General features: G+C 42.2%; 1 protein-coding gene and 1 long non-coding RNA gene across 3 annotated transcripts; one reads left to right on the top strand and one right to left on the bottom strand.

Annotated features, from left to right (window-relative positions):
* The first annotated feature begins 211 nt into the window (after window positions 1–211).
* LOC142776550 (uncharacterized) lies at window positions 212–2,215 on the top strand. Its single transcript, XR_012887632.1, has 2 exons — window positions 212–392; window positions 818–2,215. It is a non-coding gene; the product is annotated as an uncharacterized LOC142776550 (long non-coding RNA).
* Window positions 2,216–2,733: 518 nt separating this feature from the next.
* LOC142776549 (uncharacterized) lies at window positions 2,734–17,999 on the bottom strand. 2 transcript variants are annotated; one of them, XM_075880416.1, is made up of 3 exons: window positions 8,945–17,999; window positions 8,541–8,792; window positions 2,734–7,304 (listed from the first exon to the last, which is right to left on the bottom strand). In XM_075880416.1, exons 1-3 carry the CDS (start codon window positions 9,078–9,080, stop codon window positions 7,291–7,293), a joined length of 402 nt encoding a protein of 133 aa, XP_075736531.1. In that variant the 5' UTR covers window positions 9,081–17,999; the 3' UTR covers window positions 2,734–7,290. The 2 variants fall into 2 exon arrangements, with proteins under 2 accessions (XP_075736531.1, XP_075736530.1); XM_075880415.1 differs by having other exon boundaries at window positions 8,582–8,792.
* Between the last annotated feature and the right edge of the window lie 123 nt (window positions 18,000–18,122).

Here is an 18,122-nt window from a genome sequence, read left to right as displayed (position 1 = left end):
CACGAGCAGCCACCGTAGTTTAATAATACAAGAACATAGTGAGAAAGCGGCTGAGCAAGTGTTGGTTTAGTACTAACAACCCTTTCAAAAACCCTGCATTCAAAGCGATAAAGTAAGGTCAAATTAAACTTTAAAAATTAATTTCTCATTACAAAATTTTATATTGTTTTTTGATAGAAGCAATCTTTGTGTGGTTTATATTTTCATAAAAGTGCATGCACACACAGTGCAAGCGCTGCGGCAAGTGCCATCAGCATTGTCATCACTACTGGACTGCACATCACTGCAGCAAACAGAAGTTGCAAGCTTTACAGGCACATTTTTATCCAGTGTCTTCGCAGTAGTCGTGTTGGCCTGATCCATTGATTCAGCCCTATTTCTTTAAAATCAAGGCAAGTATTTTGCTTTTAAACCACCTTAACCTCTGTATTATTAGCACCTTTTACACAATTTATTCGTTACCTTAACTAGTGTTGGCTCGCGACTGCGGCAGACACGGTGCATGGGCGCAGCCAGCATAAAGTGTGGGAATTACTGTACACGATAAGTCTTGTTACATCGGTAACATTTCAATCTTTCGTGCAGAGGTAACCACGCTCGTCTGGAACACTTTTATGACGTGCTCCGAATCGCACTGTTGATGTTGGCATGCATGACTGCTTAGGACGGCTCACGTGTGGACTATCTCGTCTCGAACTACCCGATCTGGAAAGTGCCAGAGCGTGCAGTTACAGCATTTTAGACTAGCGTGTTAACCTCTTTACTACAGACATGTAGCTCATTTTTCTCTGTCTTATCACATTTTTCTTTCATGCAGCCTGCCTGCATGATTGCTGATGCAACACGGAACAAAGAAAGAACTCTGACCAACAAGAATGTATCAGCGACCTCCTTTCCAGAAGCTGCAGCATAACTAGCAGCAGTTTGACTACAAATACCTTTGCTATCAGGAATTGGGAGTTGTACTACGAAGCTTGCTCTGTACGAGACATATTTGCGGCACTATTGTTGTCTGATAAAGGCTCTTCATGTTGAGCACCAGTTTGCTTTAATTAGATGACATTTGCGCTAAGCCAGTTAACCAGTTGGGAACCAGTCTATTTTAACTGGCTGACCAGTTGAGCACCTGTTACCTTTAATTGAATGACCAAATCTATTCAATTGCTTAACCAATGGAACACCACGTACCTTCAAATGACCTTTTAGTTGGACATCAGTTCTCTTCAACCAGCAAACCATTTAAACGCCAGCTAGCTTTAATTGGATGACTACATCTATTCGAATTGGTTAACCAATTGAACACACTGTTAAGTTCGGCCTGGAAATTTGTCTGGGCAGACGCCATTGTGCGTAAGCCGGTCCACTGGGGAGGCTCTCAATCCCTTCGGCACCCATTCTGCCAGACGCTGTCGAAGATTTGAGCAGCAGCGGTGCCTGATGACCTCGGTGATTCATCTGGCGACGGGGAAGCTGTTGTGACTGGCGCCAGAGCTGACAGGAGAGCGGCGCTCCTTTTAATCCCCAATGAAGTAGACGACCAGCCGGCTGCCTATGCTTGCCAGGCATTGTCCCTGCTAGCCGGAGGATGAGACGTCGTGTCGCCACGACGCCACAACGCGAGAGGACAACAAAGACAGCATCTTCCTGGAAGAGACCGCGGCGGCCACCGCAAATCACCCTGCCAATTAGGCGAGCTGTGCGGCAGACCCTTTGAGGTACGCTGTCGGGATCGTGGGAACTCTCGACTAGCGGCACACACACGACGAGGAAGAGCCCTGCTGGCGCCACCTTGCAGTGCAGTGTTCACGACTCAATATTGGATGTTCACGTTGACCGTGCATGCTCGTCCCCATCACCTGTTGTGTGTGTGTGATTGGTGTTCCACTCGGAGAGGAGCAGCCCGACAGGGCTTAAAACGATGCCGCAGAGTGCTGGACGTCGCTCTGAACTATGTAACGGTTCATCCACCATGCTCGTGGTTTGGGAAACCCCTGACCTTTCTTTGCTGTAAATAAGTTTAAATAATGCCGTAAACCTGTTTGCTTTTCGTATCCATCAGCAACTTCCTCCTTCCGACCCTTAAATACACCTAGCTTCAACTGGGAGATCAATTAGGATTAACTGGATTACCAGTTGCACACGAGTTCATTTTTTAACCGGTTAGCCATTTGGGCACCAATTACCTTCAATAAATGACCAATTGGTCCCCCGCCTACATTATTTGGTCAACCAATCAGCCACCAGTTCTGTCTGAATGGTTATAACCAATCGGATATGAACTGGTTCACCAATTAGATATATTTGGTACATTTCCAACTAGTGGCAAAATTTTAATGGGTTGAAAACCAATTGATGTCAATTGGTATTTTTCCAATTGGACCACTTGAACTTTTTCGACTGAGACAAACAGTTGCTGACCAACAAAGCAATAACAGGTCGGCTACATCTGAACGCTCAAAGTTACGTCAGTTTCCCAGACACCGCCACGCAGTCGGCCCGTCCTGTCGTGGACGCCAGATATTGTCACACACTTCGGATGAGGCCCTGCCGATCTAACATCGACGTGTAGCAGACTCGCAGGCTTCTACTTTACGCTTTGGCCTAAGACCCCTGAAAGGCCTTGAAGTGGTGAATCTCGAATTTATTTGTAGGTCGGCCGACCCCTGCGGGGTTGCATGTGTGGTGATGTATGAGCCTGACCGACCTACTCATAGAGCAGACACGGACATGTGATTAAACACAAACAAGCATTTATTTAAAACAAGGGCAATGGCAAGGAGTTGACAAAAATTAACTTAAGAGGAAACAACAAAAGTTCATGCGATGGAAAAGAACAGCTATATAACAAACTATGCTCACAAACGACACTACAACAGGCACAAATAAAACACAAACATGCAAAATGTCAATAAAGCAATGACATGATGAAAATCAAAAAGAGATACAAAGAAATGATTACAAAGGGATCATGGTCGCGCTTCTGAATTTCTAAGTGCGACGCAGTGCACACAACTACAATTATTTTAAAGCTGGTTATAATAAATAACAGTTAAAAAAAAGTCACAATAAACAGTTCCATACGGACCAGGCCAGCTCTCGGTACACGTAGGGTAGTTGAAGGGTGCCGCTGAAGAACTCGCCAGCTTAGTAGTAGACGACGACGGTGCCCGGTATTGCAGCTGCCTCAATACGTTGCGCAGGTCACTCCATACTTGCCGCTTACACGAGCCTCGCAACACCGATGACCACGCTTCTTGCTGGTTGCACATCAACTGCCAATTTCAAAGCAGTCAAAACTCTTTCGGGACGTCCCGTCCCCTCTCGAGGTCATTTCTTTTTTCCTCAAACACATGTGTGCCCCTTTCGGTACAGGTGTAGGGAAGACGCGGCACTGCCGCTGCTGGGTCGTTAGTCGCCGGATGTCGTCTTCCCAACACAAAAGTGCCTTTCCTTGGACGATGTGGTGCACGGGTGAAACGAAAATTGCAGTCGTTTGTGACAATGACAGGAATCAATGCAATAGACACAGGGGTATTTCAAACATTGCAAATCTCGACCTGTGCGATCATACGTTCCACAAAATTTGTACTCTGGCTTGATTAGTTTGTGGTTAACACCTAAGGCTAGTACAAAAATGTGGCCTACTATTTAAAAGGTTTTCTTTAGGTCGCGCAGTACACGCATTTATAGCAGCTAAATTAGGTGGTGCATAAAAAACAGAACATAGTTTCAAAATATGAAATGACAAACAATGAATTTCATACCCTCATTTTCGTGTCAAGGAAATATTTTTAGGAGTACAGATACACGTAATAGTGTCCCAAGTGTGACAGTAAATGACATAGTTAAGTTTATATATAACACTTGAAATGAAGCCAACTTAAATGCTCAAATTCAGCTGACTCAAGCTTTTGCACCAGTTGGCACCTTTATTATTGGAGGCTGCATATTTGCCAGTACGCAATACATATGGAAAAAATCGGACATGGCAGGAATTCAGTGGGCACGTGTGCATTGTACTATTTGACACGTTGGATTATGCGCTCCACATGAATTTGTACCTTTGCAATATTATGAGTCTGCTGTACTTCAGCCTCAGTGATCTGGCCTCGGCTTCTGAGGAAAGGAAGCATAACAAGTACAGTCCCTGCCTTCCCGAGATCTGTAGTAATGCCAGGAAATCCCCTATCAGACGTTATCATGTCGCATGATTTTATTTCTTTTAGAAAGTCAGAATTTACAATTACAAAAGCATCGGAACACCTTCTACCATATGCTTTCGAATGAAAACACACAGCTCCACTTCGTGTGATTGCTACATGAAATTTCAGCGTGTAGCCACCCTTGTAGTTTGAATAAAGTGTTCTCTCCTGTGTTACAGAAGCTGGCTGCTCTGTCGGAACCTCTGTGCAATTGATAATCATGGTGCAGTTTGGGTAGTGCATTTTGAAGCAGTCAGGCATCAAAGATCTAATGAGGTGATTTTGTAAATTCTTGTCTAACTTTTGGCTTATCGCAAGTTATCACTACAGCAACACACCTGACAAATAGTACATCAAGTCTTCTTGATTTATTCCTAAAAAATTGCCCCAATAAAGTCACTTCTATATCGTATCTAACTCCCTTGAGTGATCACGTTATAAGTGATCACTTACAAGTATCAGCTGCCACCATCACCGAAGATTAAAAAAGTAATAACGCTTTACAGCCGATGTAACTACGATGCAGTTAATGACGAATTGAGTAATTTTTGTGAAGGATTCCTCAGTGACTTCTCAGAGCGAAATATTGAGAAAGATTGGTGCCCTTAAAAGTTGAGCAACTAACAAAAACCTATATTCGAACTATAACAGTTACTGAGCGATCCAGTTCACCGTGGTTCAATTCATCACTCAGTCGTATGAAAAACAAAAAAACAACGCAAATTCCGCCAGGCAAGATCACTGAATACGCCTCTTGCCTGGCAGAAATACTGCAACAATGAAAAAGAGTTTGAGTGTCTTGCTGTTAAAACAAAGTGTACTTTATTTTTCTTCTACCCTTCCAAACATGCTGAAAAATAATCCTAAAGGTTTCTGGAAAATAGTAAACCCGCAACCCGCCAAACCAGTATCGCTACGTGATCAGTACGATTCCGTGATACCTGATTGCAGTGCACCAGATGTTCTGAACGCAGCATTTTGTTCTGTTTTCACTGAAGAGCCTGACTACATTCTGCCTCATATTGCATTTCTTGATCATCCGCCCCTGTCAGAACTCATTATCAGTGCTGCAGGAATTGAAAAGACTACTGGGTCTCTTAAATTATCTGCATCTGCAGAGTTGATAACATAAGCTCAAAAATACTGAAAAGTATGAAACATGAATGTAGTGCCATCCTTCAGAGCATTTTTCAGCAGCCATTGTCCACTGGAGTGGTGCCACAGGACTGGAAAGTAGGAAAGATCATTCCTGTCCCCCCCAAAAAAGGTATCTTTTCCTCCCCTAGTAGCTATCGACCCGTATCATTGACGTGCATTTGTTGCTAATTAATGGAGCACATCATTCACTCACACGTTGCTAATTTTCTTCTTTCTGTTGATTATTTCCACTCAAACCAGCATGGTTTCCAAAAGGGACTTTCTTGTGAAAGGCAGTTAGCATTATTTATGATTGATATCAGCTCTGCCATAGATGTAAAAGTACCAGTAAATGCTTTATTTTGGGATTTTGAGAAGGCCTTTTCCAAGGTTATGCATAAAAGACTTTTTCTTAGGCTATCACTTTTAAACCTTCACCCATTTGTAGTACTACAATAAATCCAAGATTTTTTGCAATAGAAAACAATTTGTCTTTGTAAACACTCATTCTTCTCAGTCATCTCGCGTTAGGTCAGGGGTTCAACAGGGGTCTGTACTTGGCCCTCTATTCTTTTTATAATATATCAACGACCTACCTACTAACATTTCCTCTAACATCGGATTATTCGCGGACGACTGCGTCATCTATCGGCCAATTCACAACAACGACATTCTAGCGCTTCAATCTGACTTAAACTGCGTAAATAACTGGTGCTCAAAACTGGCTTATGTCCCTAAACGTCAATAAGACATCTCTATTTTTACCGCAGGAAAGACTATCATGCACCTCAATACCTTCTTTGTAACTACCCTATTCAATTTGTTACTTCCTATACATACCTCGGCATTGAACTCGCTGCTGATCTCTCTTGGTTGCCCCACGTCAACAATATAATTAACAAAGCTAACCGTGTACTTGGCTACCTACGCCGAAACTTACGCCATGCCCCATATTCTGTAAAACTTTTCGTACACTTTACTGCGACCAAAGTTAAAATACGCATGTGCCATATGGGATCCCTATCAATGTAACCTGATTAGAACACTAGAATCTTTTCAGAATCATGCGTCCAGGTTTATCCTCTCCAATTACTCATATAACAGCAGCCTTACAGAGCTAAAATCTCATATTAACCTTCCAAATCTTGCTGTTCGTTGCAAAATCGCCCGCCTCTGTCTTTTTCATAAATTTTATCATGCTACCCCTCGCACATCTGTGATCACTCCAGCTCATCACCATTCTAGCAGACTCGACCACACCAAAGCCATTTACCTACCTCATGCTCAGGCCATAGCTCACTCATCGTCCTTTTTCGGGATGACGTCCAAAGACTGGAATGTTCTCCCTGCCGGTACCATGCACCATTCCAGCTCGGTACTCTTCGAAGAAGAACTTGTCAAGAATTTGTTATGTTAATCTTTTTTCCCACCCCTCATGTAGAATTCCTAAACTGGGGCCTTTGAGGTAACAGAAATAAATAAATAAATAAATGTGTCTGGGTGTAATGAATATCAATTTTTCACTTGCAGCAGCCAATGTGCGAAGCAAGCTTTTGAAATGCCTAGCAGCGGTCATTCTGCTTATGGAAAATAATATGGCTAGTGATGAGTAGGAAATTCCTAACTTTAGCTTCATTAAAAAAATCAATAGTCTGTTATGCATCGATACATCACATGAGCGATCAGCAGCCACAGCAGCAGCACAAATAAGACAAAACACATTTTCAATGTAACACCACAGAGGTCTCTCATGGCACTAAAACATGACTTAACACTTTCGTAGCCATTGAAAGAAGAAGTTCACTGGCGTGGACTGCTGTGGCATGAAGTTGTTGATGGGCTGCACTGAACTCCTGCATCACAAATATTTGTGTGCGAAATCTGCGTGCTTTTGTAATGCCTGTCCAAGCAGCACTGAAACAAAACCAAACGTCCACAGGTGTCAGCATCGTCAGTCCGGCAGGCCTGCATACAACCAAGAGAAGACATATCATGCGATGAGCGATATTTGTCGTTGTAGAAAAACTACAGAGAGGGGGATTGTTCAGTGTATAGAGAAAATCCCAAATTCTCGTCTTTTTTCTTATTTGTTTTCCTTGACCTAGTCACACAGTGAAAATGTACTTGCCGCAGTGGAAGCTTATTTACAATAAAAAGGTCAAGACACTACATATTGCATTTTGAGTATAAATGTTTCAGCAAGTGGTGATTGTTAAGTATGAAAGAGCAACTTGCAGCCTAGAGATAAAGTCTTAAAATCCAGCTACTATTCGTGTAAGCATAAAATTTCAGAAAGCTGATCATCGTGAACTTTAAAAGTAGCAAAATTCTGAGTACTTGCCCATCACCTAACTGGTGGCTTTCTTGAATGTCTACAGTGTTTTAGTGTAACCTTTCCACCTTGAATGAATAAAAATTTGGATGTGCTATAAAACACATTATCAACTGCCAGATGCTCAATAGGAAAACATGTATAAACAAGTGCAATTCCTTTTTCTTTTTCTTCAGAAGCATCAGCACCCTGCTCGTGCTTTTGCGTGACTGTGATTCTTGAAAGTATCATTTATGGCAGATGCAGTGCTACGCCTTCTGCTGAAGAGCATTTCTTGATTCTGTTGTTCTCAGTTATGTGAGATGGAACAGCAGTTAAAGAAACACCATTATTGTGCGATGCAAAGATCAATATCAGGTTAACATATTTGATAAACCTCATAGCACTTTTAGACCTGATGCAAAGATGTGATCTACCATGGCATTGTGGCAGAAGTCAGTTTTTCTGAGATGTTGTAATACAGGTGTGTATTTACGCCTTCATTAGTGCACATGCGACAGGCAGTGCTGCTGCTACCACTGCACAAGAAAATCTCATTTGTGGGTAGAAAGACTTGATTCATTGCACGCACCTCATTTTACACATAATTAAAGACAAAATTTAGGTATTTCCCATTATACATACCCTTCAAAAACAATGAATATCATTTTTGGCATTCATCAATATATTTCAACAACAATGAATGTTATTTTCAGCATTCATCCATACATTTCAACTACTATAAATGTCACTTTCAGCATCTGATACAGCTACATGTAACCTTAAGCACAATGAAGGCTACTACCATAATAAAATAATGCCATGTTACCCACTCCTGCAGTATATTTCAACATTGCCATTAACAAGTATAGCAACTGCAATTAGCCTACACAGTGCACAGGTCTCGCTTAGTGTAAATATAAACAGCAACTTCATAAGGCTATAGCTGGTCTGCAGTTTGGTCTTGCACCAATGCAGCAGCAGCGCAGAGCAGGTCCAAGCCAGTGACACGAGCACTGGAAGTAGCGCTGGAGGTACTGGAGGTCGCACTGAAGGCAGTGTCCTCTCTGTCACCAAGATCAATGCCAGTCCTTGGGTCTTCAGGCTTTGCCAGCCTTGCAGCAGATGCCCTTCTGTTTCATCTAAAAATGAATTACAATTACAGTGAATTTAAGCACACGTAGGTCGTGCAATATTACGAAACCTTTGGCAGGCCTTCCTGTCCCTCATACCATGCATGTCATTAAATAAAATTGCACACCAACACCACTTTGTCAGAACTGAGCGTTCATACCTTGACAGAGCTCTTTCTGCATCGACAGAACGAGAATTGTAGGCATCTGGAAAACTAGTAGGGTAGTAGCCTGGGTGCATGGCAATATTGCTCTTTTCACCATTGACGAAGTGCTTTGAGCATACCCTTGCTGCATCACTTGGAATCCAAGCAGAACCGCCACCCTCACTGAAAACAGGCATTAAAGGAATCGACAACTACCGAGAACATGAAATGAGATGACTGCACAGATGGAAAGATCATCCCTCATGGTGACTCAAACCAACCATGTTTTTCTCGTGAGAAGTGACTTTTTATTTTTATTTCATAATTGAAAATTGCGAAAAATGGACTGTGGCGTCTTTAGTGGCAAAAACATAAACTATCATAAATGCCCTGTCACATAACCATGCGTTAATGTACACGGTCAATAATTTATTGTTTAGTACTGAAATATTGTTTGATTATTTATAGCAAAAGATAATATTCTATAAAAGTATATGTATAAGCTTGCGTTAGTAGTATGCATCAAAGTGGCGCTGCCTTTGCGTGACACATGCGCAGTTCCGTTTTCGATTACTAGGCTAGGCGATGCGGTACAAATGCAGGGAAGCTCTATAGAGCCACACCGTCTCATTGTAATGGCTTGTTATTTTCAAAAATAGTTGCAAAGCGCAGAATAAACCTGGTTAGGCATAGTTCCAGGAAATCTGCGAAATAAAAACGACAACATGCATAAGCCACCAGAAAGGCTACCGGCATCGCTATCAATACTCAGCGTTGCCAGATGAAAAGGCACTATCATGTTCAGAGTCTTTCAGATAGAAAAATACTGCTTATAAAATGACTATGACCTCTTGGGATTAACCACTGCAGCTACGATCACTACGAAGGGCAAGCTTTTTGTCGCGCAGGAAAAAACTGGATTGAAAAAAGTCAGTTGCCGGTCCTTTTAAGAAAGTCGGCGCTAGTGAGAAAAAAAAAAGATGCAGCCCGGAAACAGAAAATTTTTAACAATAAGCAAAAGAAAGAAAAGAAAAAAAAGAAGAGGTTAGTCAGTGTACAATCATGGTTGTGCCCACTTTTAGAGAGAGAAAGAGCAACAAGCAGATAAACAAAAAAATGTATTTGCATAGCTTTATTAGGAGGGTATTTGCTAGATACTTTGTAAACATATAGACTAGTTTCAAAAACCGTACCTATATTTTCTCCCATTTCTTCTTCAAGTCAAGGCGAATTCAAGACCATACCAATCTATGGTCACTGCATCGTACCTAGCCAACCACTTCCACATCCTGCACGATGCCTGGGTGTGCACTCGTTATAAAGTCTATTTCGTTCTTATTTTCGCCATTAGGGCTCCTCCATGTCCACTTACGGTTTCCTCGTTTTTGGTAGAAGGTATTCAAAATCCGTAAATTATTACATTCTGCGAATTCTACTAATAGCTCTCCTCTGGCATTTCTAGTACCGATGCCATAATCTCCTAATGCCTGGTCTCCAGCCTGCTTCTTCCCTACCTTTGCATTAAAGTCTCCCATCAGTATAGTATACTGTGTTTCTACCTTACTCATTGCCAATTCCACGTCTTCATAGAAGCTTTCAACTGAAGCGTCATCATGGCTGGATGTGGACATGTAAGCCTGTGTCACCTTCATCTTGTATCTCTTATTGAGTTTAATTACGATACCTACCACCCTTTCATTAATGCTATAATATTCCTCTATCTTGCCAGCTGTGTTTCTGTGAATCAGGAACCCCACTCCCAGTTCTCTTCTGTCAGCCAAGCCCCGATAACAAAGGACGTGCCCATTCTGTAGCACCGTATAGGCCTCATCTGTCCTACTAACCTCACTGAGCCCTATTATATCCCATTTAACACCATCCAGCTCCTTGCATAGTACAGCTAGATTTGGCTCACTAGATAAGGTTCTAGAGTTAAATGTTGCCAAGAACAGGTTTCAATGGTGACCTGTCCGGATTCAGAGATTTTTAGCACCCTCTTCTGCATTGCAGATCTGACCGCCGCCGTGGTCAGTTGATTCGCAGCTGCTGGGGAGTGAGGGCCGTGAGTTAATTAATGTGTGCATATGAGAGGCACGCAAGAAACTGATACGCAAGAAGCCAATCAATGAGCTAGCACTGAGAGGGAAAGTACAGGAATTTAGTCCCACTACAGAAGAGGCACTCTGCTCTTATTGAGGAAACCAACCTTAGCATAAATACAATGAATAATAATCTGACGAGTATCAATACGAAGTGTGCAGTGGAAGTTGTAGGCGCAATAGTTAGACAGGACACTGGCAAGCTTTTCTAGGAAACGAAGAATCTCATTAAGAAGCGTCAAAGCATGAAAGTCTAAAGTATAACAGACAAAATAAAACTGGCAGAGCATTCGAAGTTGATTAATAAGTGTACATTATCGTATGTAAGAAGGTATAACATGGAGAGAATTGAAATTGCTCTGAAAAACAAAGGAAGCATCAAAGCAGTGAAGAGAAAACATGGGATAGGCAAAAATCGGACGTATGCACTAAGGGACAAAGAAGGCAAAATAACTACCAATAAGAATAGGATAGTTGAAATAGCAGAGGAGTTTTACAGGTGTCTGTACAGTAGCGGGGATAACTACGACTTTATTATTATAAGAACTAGCAGTAACCCACATGACACCCCACCAGTAATGATAGAAGTCAGAAAAGCCTTGGAGAGCATGCAAAGAGGCAAAGCTGCTGGTGAGGATCAGGTAAGGTGAGACCAGGAGATCTGCTGAAAGATTTAGCACAGATTGTGTTAGAAAACTAGCCACCCTGTTTACGAGGTGTCTCCTGATGGGAAGAGTACCAGAATCTTGGAAAAATGCTAACATCATCCAAATACATAGAAAGGAGATGACAAGGGCTTGAAGAATTGAAGAATTACAGGGTGATCAGCTTGCTGTCCGTAGTATACAAGCTATTTACAAAGGCGATTGCTAACAGAGTTAACAAAACATTGGAATTCAATCAACCAAAGGAACAAGCAGGATTTTGAACAGGCTACTCATTAATCGACCACATTCATACTATCAATCAGGTAATGGAGAAATGCTCAGAATATAGCTGACCACTATACATAGCCTTCATAGATTACGAGAAGGTGTTTGATTCAGTAGAAATATCAGCAGTCATGCAGACACTGGGGAATCAGGGCATCGATGAAATATATTTAAGCATCCTGAAAGAAATCTACAGGGGATCAACTGCTACCATAGTGCTTCATAAAGAAAGCAGCAGAATACCAATCAAGAAGGGTGTAAGGCAGGGAGATACAATCTCTCCAATGCTATTTACAGCATGCTTACAGGAGGTGTTCAGAGGCCTAGAATGGGAACAGTTAGTCATAAGAGTTAATGGAGAGTACCTTAGCAACCTGCGCTTCACCGATGACATTGCATTGCTGAGTAACTCAGGGGACAAATTGTAACTCATGATTATGGAATTAGACAAGGAGAGCAGGAAGGTGGGTCTTAAAATTAATCTGTAGAAAATCAAAGTAATGTACAACCTCGGAAGAGAGCGGCACTTTGAGATAAGTAATAGTGCACTTCAAGTTGTAAAAGACTATGTCTACTTAGGGCAAGTAATAACTGCGGAGCCCAACAACGAGATTGAAGTAACTAAAAGAATAAGAATGGGGTGGAGCACATTTAGCAAGCACTCTCAAATTATGATAGGTAGAGTGCCACTATCCCTCAAGAGGAAGGTATATAACAGCTGTATCTTGCCGGTACTTAGCTACTGAGCAGAAACCTAGAGACTTACAAAGAGGGTTCAGCTTAAATTGAGAAAGATGCAGCGAGCAATGAAAAGAAAAATGGTAGGTGTAACCTCAAGAGACAAGAAAAGAGCAGAGTGGATTAGAGAATCAACGGGGGTTAAGGATATCATAGTTGAAATCAAGATGAGGAAATGGACACGGGCCGGGCATGTAGCGCATAGACAGGATAACAGGTGGTCATTAAGGGTACCTAACTAACTGGATTCCCAGAGAAGGCAAGCGGGTTAGGCGAAGACAGAAGGTTAAGTGGGCAGATGAGATTAAGAAGTTTGCGGCTATAAATTGGTGGCAGCAAGCACAGGACCGAGTTAACTGACGAAACATGGTAGAGGCCTTTGTCCTGCAGTGAACGTAGTCAGGCTGATGATGATGATGATATTTTCTCCCAGAATGCAGCTTCTTGTAATTACTAGGGAGAGGCGAAATCCCTGTAAGTTCACCGGCAAACTGACTGATGCGAGCAGCAGAATTCAATATTCGCTAGCTTTATGTTAAGCGTAAAAACAGCACATGTGCAGCACGCACACTTAAGAAGCCACATAAATATGTGGTTCATACAACGATGCTCGCTATTGCTCTTTTCTGGAAGCATGAGGGCTGTATTGCCTCAAAGTTCTTTTCGCTGCCGCAACTGCTCAGATTTTATGGCTTGGTAAAAATTACCAGCTGTCGCTATTTGGATATGTGAAAGCGGCAACGATATTTTCCCAGAAAATGGCCCAGTTTTTTATTTGACTCCATTGCGAATCTCGATTCATTAAGTCAACTAATTTGATTTAATTGAATATTGCCGTCATTGACGTCTAGTAACTATAAGATGTCTGTCGGTATAAAAACATTAATATCAAGGCAACAAGTGAATATCACAATCCCCTTATTTTTCACAATTTTTATATACAGTTGTAGAACCCGTTCGCACGCTTATAAGGACACGCATTCGTAGTGTTAAATGCGCTCTTGTGCTGATAACGAACGGCAGCAGAAGTAACCGAAGCATGATTTGGTACTAATTACACAGATGCAGATGCTACAGGTACTTACTTCACTCGCCGTACGGCAATAATCCATTTTCTGTGTCGTTCTTTCTCTCACGGCTGGCCGGGAAAACGGTACAATCGATTGCCAGGCTGTCCTTTACGGCTGTGGCAGTCTTTGACGCAGCCGTAGCGGTACTTGTTGGTTTTCCTTCTACTCGAAGTGCTGGCGATACCGGTACCACCGTCAGTTGCCATGGGACCAACTAATTGACGCACTAACACGAGGCCGCGGGCACTGTTTTCCCCGATTGAAGACGATAGAACCATCGCTGTCCTTGCCGCCGCTGCGCACCAGGCCGACCCGCGGTTTTCACGGCGCGATAGTAGGAGGCGCCAGCGCGTTCGTAAGCTCCACTGAACGGAGCTTATGGTTGAGGGACCCAGGTGCATGAAAATTGAGCCTTGTACACCACACCAATACCCTGAATTGAATGTGGATGGTGGCATTGTTGCAAGTTACTCGACGTTTTCTTTTATGCTGCAGAAATGTTAACTAGCATCACAACAAGATTATGATAATAATGCCGTATGATGCAGCTGAGTTACTCGAAAGTTGTCTAAATATTGCACGAACGTCCAAGCAGCATGGCGAAAATGTTGCTGTGCATAACAGTTATGTTGCTCAAAATTTGCCATAGTTTTGTTGAAACACTTCAGCAGCATAGCAACAATGTTTCGTCAACGTTGCTGTATGCTGCACTTCAAACGCATTTAGTTTGCTTAAGTTTTTCAGAAACCTCCAAGTAGCATCACAAAAACGTTGCTTTCATCAGCTTTTCTGACACTGCAGTTAAGGTTGTGCAAATGTTATAGAAACATTGAACAGTGTTGCAGAAATGTTTCAACATCGTGGTAATGCTGTATTTGAATATTAGGGATAAGTGACTAACACTGGACATTCTTCATGTTTAGGCAATTTTAAAACGTGACATTGCCACATTGTTGCATCCTTCTGACAATGCTTGTTAACAGGGTGGTTTTTCATCGCAACGCAAGTGTATCTGGGCATGGGTAAGTATATTCTGTTTAAGCCAAGGCAGCCAAGGTGATCATATGATAACGATTGTTCTAGCAACACGCTCGGGAAACTGCAACCGACAACAGGAGCAAAAAAGCAGGCGAGTATATGTGCATCAGCTTGGGGTAGTGGCAGGCCAGCAATCATTGTTTGCCTTTTTGTGTAGCGTTTTCACCTTTTCTGTACAGATCACTCTCTCTCATACGACATCAAGTAACTGTGCTTATACTGTTTTTTGCATATAGCCGATACCTGTTTCGTGACACAAGCTCTGCTGCGTGTCTTTACCGATGGTTCAGTACGACAATGGCCGAAGTTCGTTGCAACTCCCAACGTCATAGGTTCGGCTATAGTTCAGGTACCATACTTTTCTTGGCAAGTGAAGTTAAGCGGGCCTGAATTAAATCGTAAAATATGACATTTTGACTGGTGGTTGAATCTTCGTCTTCAAACACAAAACTATATAAAGTGAAATCTCAGTATAAGAAACTTCAGGGGACCGCGGAAATTTTTTCGTTATTTTGAAAGGTCGTTATAGTGAAAGCTCAGAAATTAACTATAAATACTTATTTTTCGCTGACCCAAACAACTTATATTTACAATGGTGGGTCCTTGAACTTGTTCTTCACGAGAAAAAAACAAATGTACAAGTAAACACCAAAAAATGCACATTTACTATAAAGAAGTCTGTGTGTGTTGTTTTTTTTACACGAGTAGCACAATCTTTGCAGCGCGAAGGCCTCCAGCTCATCTACATTCCTATGATGTGATTCAGTTCTTTGGTCACAATAGCCTGCTGTTTGTCTTCCAGTTGCCGAAGAATATCCATTGTCTCGCTAAGCAAAAACTGCTTCCGCTTCTTCGTCGCAAGCAGAGATGAACTCATTTGTAGTATCACCGCAGTGCGAACGCCAACTTGCTTTGCAGACGCGATAAGTAATCACCGAAAAAAGATGAACACGACTAAAAAAACAAGGCCTCCAAAAAAAACCTCCGAAACATCATGGCTGCCATCGCCTCTTTCGAAGAAAAAAAAGAGTGCTAAAAAAGAAAATTCCTCGCGTTTCGCTTTCTGCTCTCGCGCTGTCTCAGGTTTTCCACGCCTATGCTTCCTGCTCTGCAACTTCCACTCTGCCTCGTTGACCTTGCCCTCCCGTGTTTCCCTTGCCTCTGCGCTTGCTTGTAAACCTACAGCGTCGGCGTTTCAACAAAGAAGAAAAGAAAAGAAAGTCACCCTTTCATTTTTTTTATTTTCCTCCACACCGCCGCGTGTCTTTCGAGAAGAAAGGCGTTCGCTTTGTCGCGACGAACTTCAAACATAAATTTGTAGTACATAGGCGTTTATATAATGCGAAACTAAATTAACGCTCGTTATTCTGAAAAGTTTGGTATTCTGAAGTACGTAGTAGTGAAATATTTTTACATTAAAACTATTAGCAGTCGGCACAGAATTTTTGAAAGTTTGTTAATCTGAAAAGTTCCTTTATGTGGTGTTCGTTCTACCGAGATTTCACTGTATGGGGGAGGCACCGGCGCGAATCCTAAGCCAGACTGATTGGTCCTGTTTCGGGTCCTTGCTCAACCGCGGGTTACACAGAGAAAGCCCACCAGTTACAGCTCGTTTGTGGGCGTTTGCATGTGAGCACGTGGTTGCTTGCTCACAACCATGTACCCTTTCGCTAACAAATGAAGTGCAATACGTCTACAACAGGTGCCAGGAATTCGTGGGTGCAGTTACAATTGATCGTGGTTTGTAACTACATGAAACCATGGAATCACATTTGTGACTGAAAATGAGCTTTTAAAATGACTTGATACTGTTACTTGTAAATCATACCTAGCTTACTAGTTTTTTGATAAATGCAGCTTTTGATGAAGGGGCCCCTTTAGGCTTGCATACGTATTCTGATACTAATCTCCATCTATAAGTCTATGCAATCGACAAATAAATAGTGTTGGAGGGCCTTTTGAAGGTGTTCAGCGACAGAGGCAAAATTAACCTTATTTGATTAGACATGGCCAACACGATGCATCTCTCCCCTCTGGTTCTTTAGCGATGTGCCCATCTCAAATTGTGCAGATTTTCAGCCATGCCAAAAATAGAGAGAGATCCGATTTGACACCATGCTATTTTGCGAACTGTGCAGGACAAGGGACAATTGCACGACAGTGCTCAACTGTTGGTGCCTTCGTGCCATCTTAACCAAAAAATATTGTTGCTTTCCTGTTGTAAATACAGGTGGCACACGACTTTGTTTTCAAATTATTTTTATTGATGTAAAAATTACTATGGCTATATTTATGATGCTTAAGGCCTAAGATGTGTTTCGCCTGTCTACTTTTGGCACCTAAAACTTGTTTTTTTTTTATGCCCAAGAATCCAGCCTTCAGTGATGACATGTGTCGGTGTGCTAGATGACTTTGCCTTTTTTTTCCTTTAAAGGCGTGGCCGACTTCAAATGTGGTCATGATCCTGCTGTTGCAATTCTATATTGCGCATACCAATGACAATAATGAGCATGGCGCATGCATGCCACGGCAACTTGCCGTGGCTGTAGTAGCTATGCAGGTCATGAAGGCAACTACCGAGCGAAAGTTCAGTGGCAGGCAAAACAAAGGGCTAAATTAGAAGAAGCTACAAATACGATGCCCCGCCACCAAAATACACCCGCCTCTATGAAGTCACATTCAGAATATTGCCACCCAGAATATTCAGAATATTGTCACGCTCTTCGTGCGTGACAATATTACGAACCCGAAGCTTTCCAACAATCCCGGTGCTTCAGAAGATACTATACCCGACAAAGTACTCTGACCCCAACTGCGACAACTGCCAAGCGCCAGCAACGACGGAACATATCCACTGCGAATGCCCACTTCACGAATCCAGGCTTGCTGCTTTTATGAAGAAGGTCCAACATACCCTGCCTCACCAACAGCAAGACCTGGAGACTACTCACTGGATACTCGAGATCCGTTCATCAGAGCCAGTGCAATGCCTCGCGCATGACGGCCATTCCCTGCCCAGCAATAACAAGCTAGTTTGAGAAAATCACCAGTCATTTAATGCTGTCTTTTAATCACCTGTCTTGTAATGCTAATAAAGCTTTTAATGAATTAATAAATCAATCAATCAGTTAAATGGACCAATCGTTGTGTCCTCTGGATTTATGGCACGGTCGTTTGAGTTTATGGCACCATTTGTCGGACCATTTGTCGGAAGAAAAGTGAGTAATTTTTAGAACTGAGCGTAAATTTCACTGCACTATAATGTTTGGCTCATGTATTATCGGGAACCTCGACTACTAATTACCAACATTTTTTG

This window comes from Rhipicephalus microplus, chromosome X (assembly GCF_043290135.1).
Source record: "Rhipicephalus microplus isolate Deutch F79 chromosome X, USDA_Rmic, whole genome shotgun sequence".
Taxonomy (NCBI): Eukaryota; Metazoa; Arthropoda; class Arachnida; order Ixodida; family Ixodidae; genus Rhipicephalus; species Rhipicephalus microplus.
The sequence above is the reverse complement of the archived record's forward strand: the minus strand, read 5'-3'. Positions and strand labels throughout refer to the sequence as shown.

Bases quoted from the DNA above. Each gene is read 5' to 3' on its own strand.
- LOC142776549 (XM_075880415.1), bottom strand. From the start codon at position 9,080: ATGCAGCAAGGGTATGCTCAAAGCACTTCGTCAATGGTGAAAAGAGCA. The intron at 8,793-8,944 runs GTATGAACGCTC...ATTCATTTTTAG, and splicing joins GCAGAAAGAGCTCTGTCAAG to ATGAAACAGAAGGGCATCTG. The intron at 7,305-8,581 runs GTTGCTGTTTAT...GGTTGTATGCAG, and splicing joins ACCAGCTATAGCCTTATGAA to GCCTGCCGGACTGACGATGC.